Here is a 12,266-nt window from a genome sequence, read left to right as displayed (position 1 = left end):
GCCTGGGCCCAAGGGAAGGAAGAGGCCTCTCCTCCCCTCCCCCTGCCACTGCTGCGTTGGGCCGGGCCAGGCCAGGCCTGCTGCTCTCCACCCACCACCACAGTGGGACAGCTTCTCCCCCACCTCAGGCTCACTCCTCCTCCCTGCTGCGTTGGGCCTGGGCCCACTCCTCCCCTCCCCTCCCCACCACTGCTGCTGCCACGGTGTGCCCACTCCTCCCCCACCCATGTTGGACCCGTTCTTCCTCCCACCGCCATGGTGTCAGCCCACATTGGCAATGATGGAAAGGAGAGGGGTGGGCCAAGGCAAGCGCCGGTGGCCTCAGCACGGCAATGATAGAAGGGAGAGGGGTGGGCCAAGGCAAGTGCCGGTGGCCTCAGCCTCGCCCCCACCCCCAACACCACCTCTAAGGAGCAAAGGGGGGTGGGGGGCAAGGCCAGCTCTGGTGGCCTTACCCCGCCCTCTGCTCCATCGTCACCACCTGCAGGGAGCAGGGCAGGCTGGCCCCTCACCCCCCGCTCCGTTCTGTGCCCCCACCATCGTGGCAGCGCTCCGCCGTGCAGCCACCCCCTGTCCAAACACTTATTTGCACTCTGACTGGCCATTTCAGTCAGCCAATGAGAGCGTGACTAAAGCATTACGGACAGACAGACAGAGAAAGGCTTTTATAATTTTAGAATTTATAGAATCTAATTACTAGGGAGGTCACCTTCAGGTTGAAGTCATCTTGGATTTGGGTAAATAGATGGAAGAGAGCATCGGTGCTCTCTATCTTGCTTGACTCCAGTTCCAATAGGAGAGGGATAGAGTTGTCATTGGATGTCTCCAAAATCATGCTTTCAATGACCATGACATCAGGACCTAAATCAAACTTCTTGTCTACCAGGATGCTGTCATCCCAATACTGCTGTATGGATGTGAAACTTGGATGACATACTGAACACACCTGAAAGCTGAATGTTACCATCAGTAAGGTCTTTGGAAAATCCTCCACATCAACTGTGAGGGCAGAAAAATGAACACTAGCATTTTCGCTAAAGCATGCAGCACCACCATTGAGCCATGTTTATATGGTACCAACTCCACTGGACAGGAGATACGGATGCCTAACAAACGGGTCTCAAAGTAGATTCTATACTCCCAACTCACCGATGGTCACCACTTTAGAGGTGAGCAAAAGAAGAGATTTGAGAACACCCTGAAGGCTAATCTGAAGAAAGGCAATATTAAACATCAATAGGTGGGAGACTCGAGCACTGAATTGTCCACAGTGGTACCATAACACATGACACAAGGCATCAATCACTTTGAGCAAACTTGCCCCACCATGTAGATGAATAGGCAAGAGAGACAAAGGGAAAGAACTGTGACCTGACTTCACCAAGATCTGCTCCTTTCTCCCAGAACTATTTGCCAGGTCTGCAGTTGAACATGTGGATCTCTGACCAGCCTCCTCAATCATCTATGGACTCACCACTGACTTCTCTATTTAATAAAAGACTGACATCCTCGTATTGAAGGACTGCTGACAACTTGTACAATGGGACCACTTCACAGGAGCACAATGGCTTTGTTACCATTTCTCTCCACACTTGTCTGATCACAAATCCAGTGTATCCTGCACATCATGCTGTGAGACTGGAGGTATCAAGAGCCAGCTATCCAAAGCTTATGCTGTTTGAAGTTTCCCTCAGGCCAGGATATAAAACAAACTGGGATAAGAAGCTGGGGAGACAGAGATGACAAGTTGAAGAAGGAGCTTTGGACAGGGTAGGGGACGAGGTTTAGGACAGGCTGTGCAGAGACTGTAAGATAAACAAAAATTATACCAAGTTAAAGGTGGGAAGCGACTTACCTTACACATCAGTTGCTTTATATTCTCCATTATATAGAAGCTAAACTGTACTAATTTACCCTATTCATTCAGGGCTAAGATGCCCAAATTTAGTTTGTTTCCTACGGGATAGGAACAGCTACATAAAATGTTTGCAGAACAGCTGATACAAATTAAGGTCATCCCTTCCTCCTGCCCTCCCCCCCACCAACACACATATTTAGCTACAGATTAATCCATTCACACTGCCAAGGAGTAAGACAGTTAAGTTAGTGCTGGGACAAGGGCAGTGGGCACAAAAATCTAGAACACTTTGCTCACCAGGACCTGGAATTCAATCAGGAATCTCGAGTCTAAACAATCCTCTGCTCTCAAACAGCTTCAAATTCCACCGCCAGCATGTGCCTCATTTCCATTTTAGGGACTACCTACTGCTGCTACCAATTACTTGGTTACCACAAACAGCAGGGGTCTGTACTGCAGATTCTAAAGATTTCAGCCCTACTGACAAACACCATTGTCCATATACATCATGATACTTTCTTCAATTACACAATTGTATTCTATTATTTCTATAAGAGCCCACCTTAGTCACTGCACAGAATGGATCTGCTGTCAGGATGTCTCAGGGGGCTGTAAGTAGAGGAGACTTCTGTTTGAATGACCTCTGTCATCTGCTGCAGAAGTGGGAAGGTGTATATGGACTGAAGTAGGGGATTTCAGGATGAGAAATAATGTTTTTGTGGTTTAGATAGTTAAATGCAGCTCTGGGAAAAAGTATTATTATTGTATGCTATGGAATTACTGTATGATTACTGTGGGGAAATCAAATGCCAGGCCAGTTAAAAGAAATTAAAGACAGTATGTGAAGTGGCCCCTTTTGATCTGGACAGTTGAGGAATCCATTATTCAATTCAAATCTATCTTCCAGGAAATACATGGGCAGGGCAAGTTTGCATTTGTTAAGACCAAAGAAAATACTGCTTCTGTATATCAATATACAAAATGACCAGTCTGGAGAAGAGTTTCGGTTATGGATAGAAAAGATCATATGTTACATATTATGAATATGTATGAGAACCATTTTAATATTTAACAAAAGGCTTAATTTTTTATTGCTTTTTCCCCGCTTTAACTGCTCCTCTGCACATATAGACCTATTTAAAATCCAGCATCTTATGACAAACCAGAACTATAAACATGTTTTTGTTAACTGAAAAGGGCAAGGGGAAGATCATACTTTGAAAACAAGATCAATCCCTTGGTTGCCAATTCCTGATTTTCCGATACTGAATCTTACACCTGTCATTGGTTAAGGGAGGACATCCTGTTTCTTAGTTCACTGCAAAGTTAGAGACCAGGGATAAAGAAATTCCCTGTGCAAATGCAATGGGCGGGGATAGGGAAGGAATTTTTCTGGCTTTGTTTTTTCATGGCAGTTGTCTGCAAGCTCAGGTTTGGGATGCGAGATGCAGTCTTACTACAAGGGGGCTTTCTTGGCAAAGCGTGGGGTAGCAATTGAAGGAGCCAAATTTCCACATGGGAAGGCAGAGTTACCACCACAAAGAAATTGCACATGTGTTACACATAAACAAACCCATTCTTCTAGTGCGAAGATCAAATAGGCATTCATACTAGCAGCTGTCTTTTCAAATAAGAAACTTTAGATCAAACCTGGTTGTCGACATATTAAAAGCTTAAAGCCAGAAGAGAACAATATCTGACTAAACAGCAAGGTCAGCAGACTCACACTAAACAGTGTGGCCAAAAGTACTTAAAAAACCCCTGTGACTACAGATTTTATTGTGCTATTTCTGGGCTGACTGTATTCATGTTGTTATAGTATTTTGTGACTCAGTTTATCTCATTAACCTGTATACAAACAACAAAGGGTTAAGTTCCACATCTAGCTATGTGCAGGACAAGACAAGATGAACCTTTAGCATCAAATAGTTTTGAATAGCTTTGCTGACATACCTACAAAAGGTGAGATGCCCCACACCCAGGATGAGATAAATATGACAATGGGACAGCAGGCTGGGGAAGCAGCCTGTAAACTTCTGGTCAGAACAGTCTGAAAGTTGAGACAACTGGAAAAGTTTTGGGGAGCTCAAGACTGGAAAGGGAACAGCTGAACATCTGGGGTGCTCTGGGTTGTGTGGGCTGGACTGGGAATGGAGAGACTGCTTAATCTCTTTGGAGGGGACAGAGAACTTCTGGCTCCCCTCTGCCCCAAGAAATGCCTTTACTCAAGACACCAATATTGTGCTGCTTGGAACGGTGGGTTGTGCTGAGCTGCCCCAACAGGAGGTTAAGTGTCTCTCTTAGGAGCATACTGGGTGCTAGCTTCTTGAATCAGGGCCATGGAGAACCGGGAAGGGCAAGAAACTGCAAGGCCAGGATCTTCAGAGTCAGAAGGATCCAGGGATCCCCCTGCTCTAGAAGCCATGCTTCTGGCTTCTGGGACTACCTTCAGCAATCAGATAAGACCATGGTGGTCTCAAGCAAACAAACCCCTAGGGAGTTTGGGTTTGTAGTTGTGATGCCAACTACAGCTTTGCTAAAATCAACAACTAAAAGTTACAGCAAAACTGAAAGTTAGCAAGGCTGTATGATTAATAAAAATCCTTTGGACAAAAAAAACTGCTATTCCTCCCACAGACTCAGTCATTATAATAGGAAAATCCAAAGCAGCATACACTGACAGCAAAAGTAAAAACATTGGAAAGGAAACAAAGCCATAAATAAATATACTGTTCTCAAATAGAAGTGTGTGAAGTATTGAAAGCTCCTGTTCACTGCCCTTAAAACCGCTGCACCCACCTGCTCCCAACCCACATCCTGTTACCTACTGAAGAAAACCCCACAACACCCAACTAGCTCAAACCTCTGGAATCAAGAAACACGGGGTAAGAGTCAAAAATAATTCTTAAACATGAATACATAACCTGAAGATTCAGGAAACAAGTGGTGGACTATAAAGAAGGATGAGTCAAAACACACTGAAGGTAAAAAAAAAAAAAAGTGTCAATTAGCAGAAAAACAACTCAGCATCACGGAAACTACTGAGATCATAAAACCCCCTCCTCCTCTTTAATCACTGTTGTTATAAGTGAAGCCTGTAGCATCAACCGCAGTTAAAGTTGCCCAATACTTCCCATTATAAAACCCTGTTTTCAGTTCCTAATAAAAATGTTGCCAAGCTAACTGATCAGTTTAGAAATTTCTAAACCAGATGTTTGCCTCAATTTGATTTTTTTTAAAGTTTTCAGCTAAAATCCTGCAGATGTTTCCAAGAAGAGTGCATTTTTTGGTTTACATTTAAAAAGTCTTTACAACTGGCTGTCAATACATTCTAACACCTTCGCAGTAGGGACTTAACATCTGAACAGGGGTATCTCAGCAGTGTACTTCCCTCTGTTTGCAAGAAAGTTTCCCCAAACTCAGGTGAATTGTGAGCCTCTGAAAAACACAGTTCATATATAATCAGTGGAGACTTCCTTGGCGACTAAACTGTGAGGATGCCATTTACAATAGGTATGCTCCATCCTCTCACACCTCCTAGGCGTCAAACGGGTGTGTGTGTGTGTGTGTGTGTGTGTGTGTGTGTGTGTGTGTGTGTGTGTGTGTGTGTGTGTGTGTGTGAGATCCTCAAAACTGTGATAGAAAATACTTCAGTCTAGTGCTACAGAGTATGCAGGGCTTCCCCTGGAATGGCTCCTTCTAGCACCTGGGTAAGGTGGGGCATTGTGTGCTTTGCCATAGAACAGAGAAGGTAGACATTCCTATGGGCACCTGGACAGCATGGAGAAAATAGACAGTCATAATGGAAATACAGTGGACTGAGAAATGAAAAGTGGTAAGAGGCTGGACATCAGCTGAGGGGGTTTGGAGGCACAAGCTAAGATACAAGTGGATGGGTGGACCATCCAGGTACGGCATGATCAAGCACTGAAAAACCCTCCCGAGAACCTGCAAACGAAGAACTTACTTTCAGGTATTGGGAACCCCTGACAAGCTCTCACATCTTCCTATTCGTTCATGTAAAAAATAACATCCTACCAGATATTACATTAACTGAAGTGAAGTGTGATATGGATCTAAAGGGTCTAACCAGCTAATGACCAAAGCTGGCGCTAAAGGTAGGCCAGAACTTAGCACACAAGTCCTGGGTGCTCAGAAAAGATGGCACCAGACCACAGGGAGGGAGCTAAGAGCAGCAGCAGGATGCCGCTTTGAGAGAAGGCACTGCGTGTTACTGCCAAGACCCAGGTTAAGCCTTCCTTTGCCCTAAAACTGCTGCCCAATTCAGGGCTTTAAATCTTTGCTCATCATACAACTGCAACAGTTGCAGGACCAGCAAAGGGTTCACCATGGTGGCTCCCCAGGGTGACACCTCTCCCACAGCAGCATTCTGCTCCATGTGACAGGAGCCTCCACTTTGGCACCTCATGGTGCAAACTTTCTTTGCCCAATTTGGTTGTTTTTGCTGTTTGAATAAACTGTATGATCACTAAATAAGGCAGGGTCCCTACAGAAAAAATAGTAAGTAATCAAATAAACAGACAAAGGACATACCAAAAGAAAGCCAAACTAAGACTGCATGGTCAACTTCAGCGATGGTATTCCCAATATCTGAGTACTTGACTTTGCATGAAAATTCCTTCAATGTAGATTTTAATATACTTACGTAATGAAGCATAATAAATTCTAGTTGCAATGTTCCTGCTTATGGAGAAACAGAATAAGGACAAACCCTTAAATTCTTAGGGATCAATTCTGATCTTGTTATGAAAAAAATATCAAAATAGAAGAGTAGGGTTATATGAACTCTTTAGACTCTAAAGTTATGCTTAGTGTATAGCATTAAGACACGCTCTAAAGTTTAGAGCGTGTCTTAATGCTTTACACTAAGCATAACTTACAGTGTGTTATTCAGTCTGAAATGCCATGCTTGCATGTGAAAGCCAGGTTCAGTGTACCTCCAGCCTTTTATCTATGCCTATCAAGGTCACCTGTTTGAGCGCTGTCTCCCCTGTGCCTCACTGCCTCTAAAATGCAGGATGGATGCCATAATTTCTTTACCTCACAACAGAATATGGCCTGAAAATAGTACTTTGTGACCAATACAATAGGTCCATCTCAAACTACTACGTCTAAACAGCTTAGCCAACATGAAAGCACAAGCTGAAAATACAATGTAATTACCACTGCTTCTTATCTCTTATTTATGGCCAATATAAATCATACATTACATATAGTTCAGTTATTCTAAATATAATAATATGTACTCTAATCCTGGAAGACCATCTCTCAATGAAGTAAATTGTTCACACTGCTAAAATTTAGCCTGAACACAACATAAAATGATTTTCCCTTCAATGAGGGAGGCTGGGAAAATTAACAAACAGTCTATTTCAGGAGCAGTCATAAATAGTGAAAGCTATAGTACACACTGATTCAGGGGTTTTTTTTCCACCAGGAGTTCTTGTGACATGTTAGGAAAGATGCCTATGCTTGGTCTACACTACTGCTCCCACATTTAACCCTGTCCTTATTTTACATACTCCTTAAAATAAATAAATAAGAAAACTCTAGCAGACACACCATTTCAAACTCGGTACCCTCACTGAAGAACTACCAAGATTCACAGAAACCATTCTGAAACTACTTGTCACTCAAAAAGCAAGTTTCCCACAAGCCATAACAGACTTCTTCCACAAGATCCCAAACACTAAGCACCTCTCCAAGGAGGCCAGATTTGTGACCATGCATGTCAATAGCCTGTACAGTAACATCCTGCACCATGAAGGCATTACTTCCTGCCTGAAATACCCACACATACATGGACTACACTTGGATTTACAACCACAAGATACTGCACAAATTCATTCGTTCACCTTCATCCACAACAATTTTACTTTCACCAGACATTTCCTCCAAATCTTGGGCAGAGGAGGTACAGGGACAAAACTTGGACCCCAACATGCCAACCTCTTAAAGGCGGCACATGAAGAGGACATTTGAGAAAACTGCCCTATCAAACCTTTATTATACCTGCTATACACAGATGACGTTAGCACTGATTTCTACCACAGCTCCAACCACCACTGCCCTTCTATCAGATTTTCTGGAATACTTTTACACTAACATCAACTTTCCAGATGCCACAATCTACATTCAGAATGGCATTCTACAAAGCAGGAGTTTTCAACCTTTTTTAAGGAGTGTATCCTTTTTGGTGGGTATCCCTCCTGGACTACAGTCCAGGACGAGCGAGGGGAGGGGGCCCCCCCAGCAGCCGGTTGACAAGCAGGGTGGGGGGGGCCCGCCCTGGCAACTGGTTGTGGCCAGTCGACTGGGGGACGGGGGGAGGGGTGCTGGCACCGTGCACTACCACCGTGCCACGTGGAGGCAGGCAGCAGCGTGCGGTACACTCCCCAAGTACCCCTGCTTCTCTGCGCCGCTGCCATGTACCCGCTGGGGCCTTCCCAAGTACCCCCAGGAGTTCACGTACCCCTGGTTGACAACCCCTGCTACTAAGTATTATATACAAACCACCTATGGACCACCACATTTATCTCCAAAAAACTAATAATCATCCCAAACACACCAAGAAAGCCTGTAATCTATAGCCAGGTCCTCAGAGATAATATCTGCTCTGAAGAAAATAGTCACAAGCCTTCTTTCACCAACCTTTATGCAGCAAAGACACCGTAGAAGAGAAAAAGTGCATTTTTGAAAGAACCACCCAAATACCTGTGCAAACCTAATACAATACAGAAAGCAAACACCTGCTAACCACACACTCCATGTTGGAACCTATAAGAAAGATTGAACTATAGCCTGTACTTGAAGAGGACCACCCTTTGATAGAAATATTCCCCCAGACACAAAATATCATGAACTAAACAGAGAGAGTAGTTTTATAGCTCATTATGATTACTTGCTCCTTCTGTTAACCTCCCTGGGTGCTGTAAGTAATAAAAGTTATCTTCCCTTCTGAATAGTCTTATCCTTTTACATTTGGTAATTACCGTACATAACTGAATCCAAGATGACTTTGAATTTAAGGCAATCCTATAATAATTAGATTCTATACACAGAAAATGATTTGTTATAATTTTCCATGAACAGAATCCAATTATTGGAGGTTCATCTTAATTTGTTGCTCCCTCACCTCTGTGGTAAGGAAGGCAGCACTAGGGGAGCAGGAGGCCAGACCTCCCAACCGTTGTCCCTCTGCCTCGTCCTCCCCTATGCCTGTGTCTGCCTCTCCTGCCATTTGCCCCCCGCCCGCTCCACCTGTCTTGAGTGCCTCTCCCCACCCAAGCCTGTGCCTGACCCACCACCCCTTGCCCCACTCCGTGTCATGCTTGCCCCTCACCCAGATTGCTTCTGTGGTGGCTCTAGCTCCAGGGCAGCCAGCCATGGCAGCAGCCCCAGCCCCACCACGCAGAAGTAGCAATGGTAGATCTGGGCCCAGTCATGTTGGGGCCAGAGCCCAGGCCAGAACCAGAGCCACAGTCAAAAGTAAGCAGCAAGGGATGGGGGAGGTTGAAAGGGGGGCAAGCTGTGTGGTCTCCGATGCTGCGCATTGCAGGTGTCTTCTGTGCACTCCCTCGCCACCTTAAGGTCACTCCTGCACCCCCCAAACTGGCACTCCCTCCCTCCCTGGCTGGTAGGTGGCTGCTGCAGCTCTGGCTTCAGCCTACCTTCCCCATATAGGTACTCAAATTTAAGACAAGGCTTCCCTACTCACTCCCTGCCCAGTTGACTGCTGGGGGGGAAGCTTGTTGTGGATTCAAGAAATAGGGTAGGTTTTTCTGTTTCAACTTTAGTATGTTTGCAGCTACTTCTGGTAGCTTCTCTTTGTTTCACAAGTTTACTGTCCTTCAAGTCACTATTTCAGTGGTTCTCAACCTTTTTACCAAGGGATGCCTTGAGTTTAGACTTAAGGCATCTCTTGGAAAATGCCAACTTTCAGGTTTCAATTTTTTTTTGCCTACAGAAAAATAGAGAATTTTTTCTGTTGCAAAGAACTTACGAAGACCACAACAGGTTTGAATGCTTTTAACATCATGAATTCCTTCCTGGAATCTGTGAGTTTTGTGAATCATGTTTGCACATCTAACAATTGTGCAGTACCCTGCAACACCCCTAAAAGGATCTCACAGCACCCTAGTTGAGAATCACTGAACTACTTTCATTTACACAATGGAATTGAAGGAAAAAAAATCATAGCTTTAAACAGCATTTGGCTAAAGTGGTATCTGCTTCTTTTCCAGACCTGAGGAAGGGCATTTTGTAGCCAAACACGTCCAGCTATACAATTAGCCCAGTAAAAGATATTACCAAACCAACCTTGCTTAAGGCTTATGAAATCTGCCATAAACTCCACAGCACAACACATTTTAAAAAACAATGCTAATCAACTATGTTTTTGCATGAATGACATTACAGAAAGAAATAAAAAAAAACCCCTATAAGACTACTTTTTAAATAGAATTTCACCCTAAACCACTGGAACAAGTGAAGCAAGGGGATGCCCCTAAATGGTAGCAATTACTCACTTTTATAATATAAAACCCCAAGTCATCTTATGCAAATTTAGAATGCTACAGGAACAGAGATGTTACATTTATGCCTCTGAGTCACCTAAAAGTTGCGTAAAAATCATAAGCAGACTCTGTTTCTGAGCCCCCATAAGAGAAATTCACATGCACTATTCCAGCAAGTGCATTAAAAATATTTTACATCCATGAAAATATGGTTAAAATTATACTAATTTATCATTTGTAACATGCAAATAAAATATTCAGTGCTGAAACACTGCTACTTAGAAGAGAAGTTGCCTTCTCACGGTATCCAGGTATGCCAAATCATGGAAACTAAAGACTATCTGGGTAGTCTCAGATACTGCAGAGCTTGTCCTTCATTCAAAAATATTCCAGTTAAGAGACTTGGCAGTTAAGGTCCTCAGGGACAGAACCAACTCTTCTTTTTGGGAAGTTATTAAGAGGAGGAAACCTTTTATGATCAGTATCAAATTAAGTTCCCAGCACAAGGATGACAGTTCAGTACCTTGGATTTTTTGGTCCGCTTATTGTCCTCTTCATCATCAGAATGCCGGTGCTTCTTCTTCTTGTGCTTTTTGCCTGAGTGAGAGTGACTAGCTTTAGATTCCTCTTCTTGTTCATCCAGCATCAGATTGTACTTGGAACTACAGCAAGTAGTTAAGGACCATACCAACACTAATTTAGTATTAATATACATTAAAAACAGGAAACGCTCACAAAGCAACTGTACCCACCCTTGAACACAGGTGTAAACATTTAGAGGGCCAATATTTTTTTTTTAAATGAAAAACAACACATACATAAACACGATACTGAAGTTGCTAAGAGTAAAGTTGGCTGACCTCTGCTTAGAATGCATTACTCTGTAGCAGGGAGGTTGTTAACATTTGTGTCATTTGAATGTAAAACACCTCATTATGACCTGATGGTATTTTTTTCAAGATAGCAAATGAACAAGGCAAAAACATTTCATTCCAATCTAGCAGAAGCCAAAACATTTGCTTGAAAAATTAGAGAAAGTGTAATTTTTTTATGTTTTCATTATGCCTAGTTGAAAGCCTATTACATTACAGGTAAAGGTGTCATGCAGGTAAAGGAATGGGTAAGGATACTCTTGCTTTGGTTTAGCTCTCTCTTTCAGAGATAATTTGGAAGGTTTACCGGATTCCTTTTCATATTCTTTAAAATCATCTTTAGTATATTTCCCACCTGGTCAGAAGAAAACAGCATCAGTCAGACATTCATCTTCCCCTTACAAAGCCAGCAAAGCCACAGGCATACAGCACACATTCCATGGAAAAACTGCTGTTTACTTTATGGCTAAGGTTTCCCCAACTTTCATCGTTACTTTAAAAGGATATACAGAAGTCGCCAGCTCCAGAAATGGCGTCGCAATTTGCATGACCAAACCAACTGCAACACAGGAGTGATCAGGCCACAATTTTTCTTTTCCTAGTTCTGCATGCCAGAGAAGATCTGACCAAGCCATTGTTTCCTTGCCACTCCTTGCCACTGGATTCAGAACACTGGCAAGATCACAGGACACAATGTGGCAATTGGTTGTGTTTTTCCAATTTTTTTTTAAAGGGCTGGAGCCAGTCCTAGATTGATCTACTTAAAGCTTAAATTCCTATTTTCAGAATTAAACAACTTACTGCTCATTTTGACACCTGGAGGAAGAGATACTGCAAGGGGGGGGGCAGGGGAAGAATCCCGCCAAACAGATGCATACTTTTAAAATCCTTTTCATGAGTTTATATTTACAGAGGGGCATAGTGGATTTCATTTTTCATACTTCCCACATTTACTTTAAAACTAGCTGCTGCCACCTTATGGTGTTGGCTGGTACTGCA

General features: G+C 43.3%; 1 protein-coding gene across 1 annotated transcript in view; it reads right to left on the bottom strand.

Moving 5' to 3' along the window:
- Window positions 1–12,266, bottom strand: part of PPIL4 (peptidylprolyl isomerase like 4) — a 36,713-nt gene that overhangs the window by 6,152 nt on the left and 18,295 nt on the right. The window contains exons 11-12 of the mRNA XM_006031767.3: window positions 11,526–11,622; window positions 10,919–11,057 (exon numbers count right to left, since the gene is read on the bottom strand). Of these exons, the coding sequence (XP_006031829.1) occupies window positions 10,919–11,057; window positions 11,526–11,622 (236 nt within the window). The remainder of the gene's footprint in view (window positions 1–10,918; window positions 11,058–11,525; window positions 11,623–12,266) is intronic.

The sequence above is a fragment of the Alligator sinensis genome, unplaced genomic scaffold (genome assembly GCF_000455745.1).
Source record: "Alligator sinensis unplaced genomic scaffold, ASM45574v1 scaffold608_2, whole genome shotgun sequence".
NCBI classification, from domain to species: Eukaryota; Metazoa; Chordata; order Crocodylia; family Alligatoridae; genus Alligator; species Alligator sinensis.
Note: the sequence above shows the minus strand (reverse complement) of the source record. Positions and strands in the feature narration are given on the sequence as shown.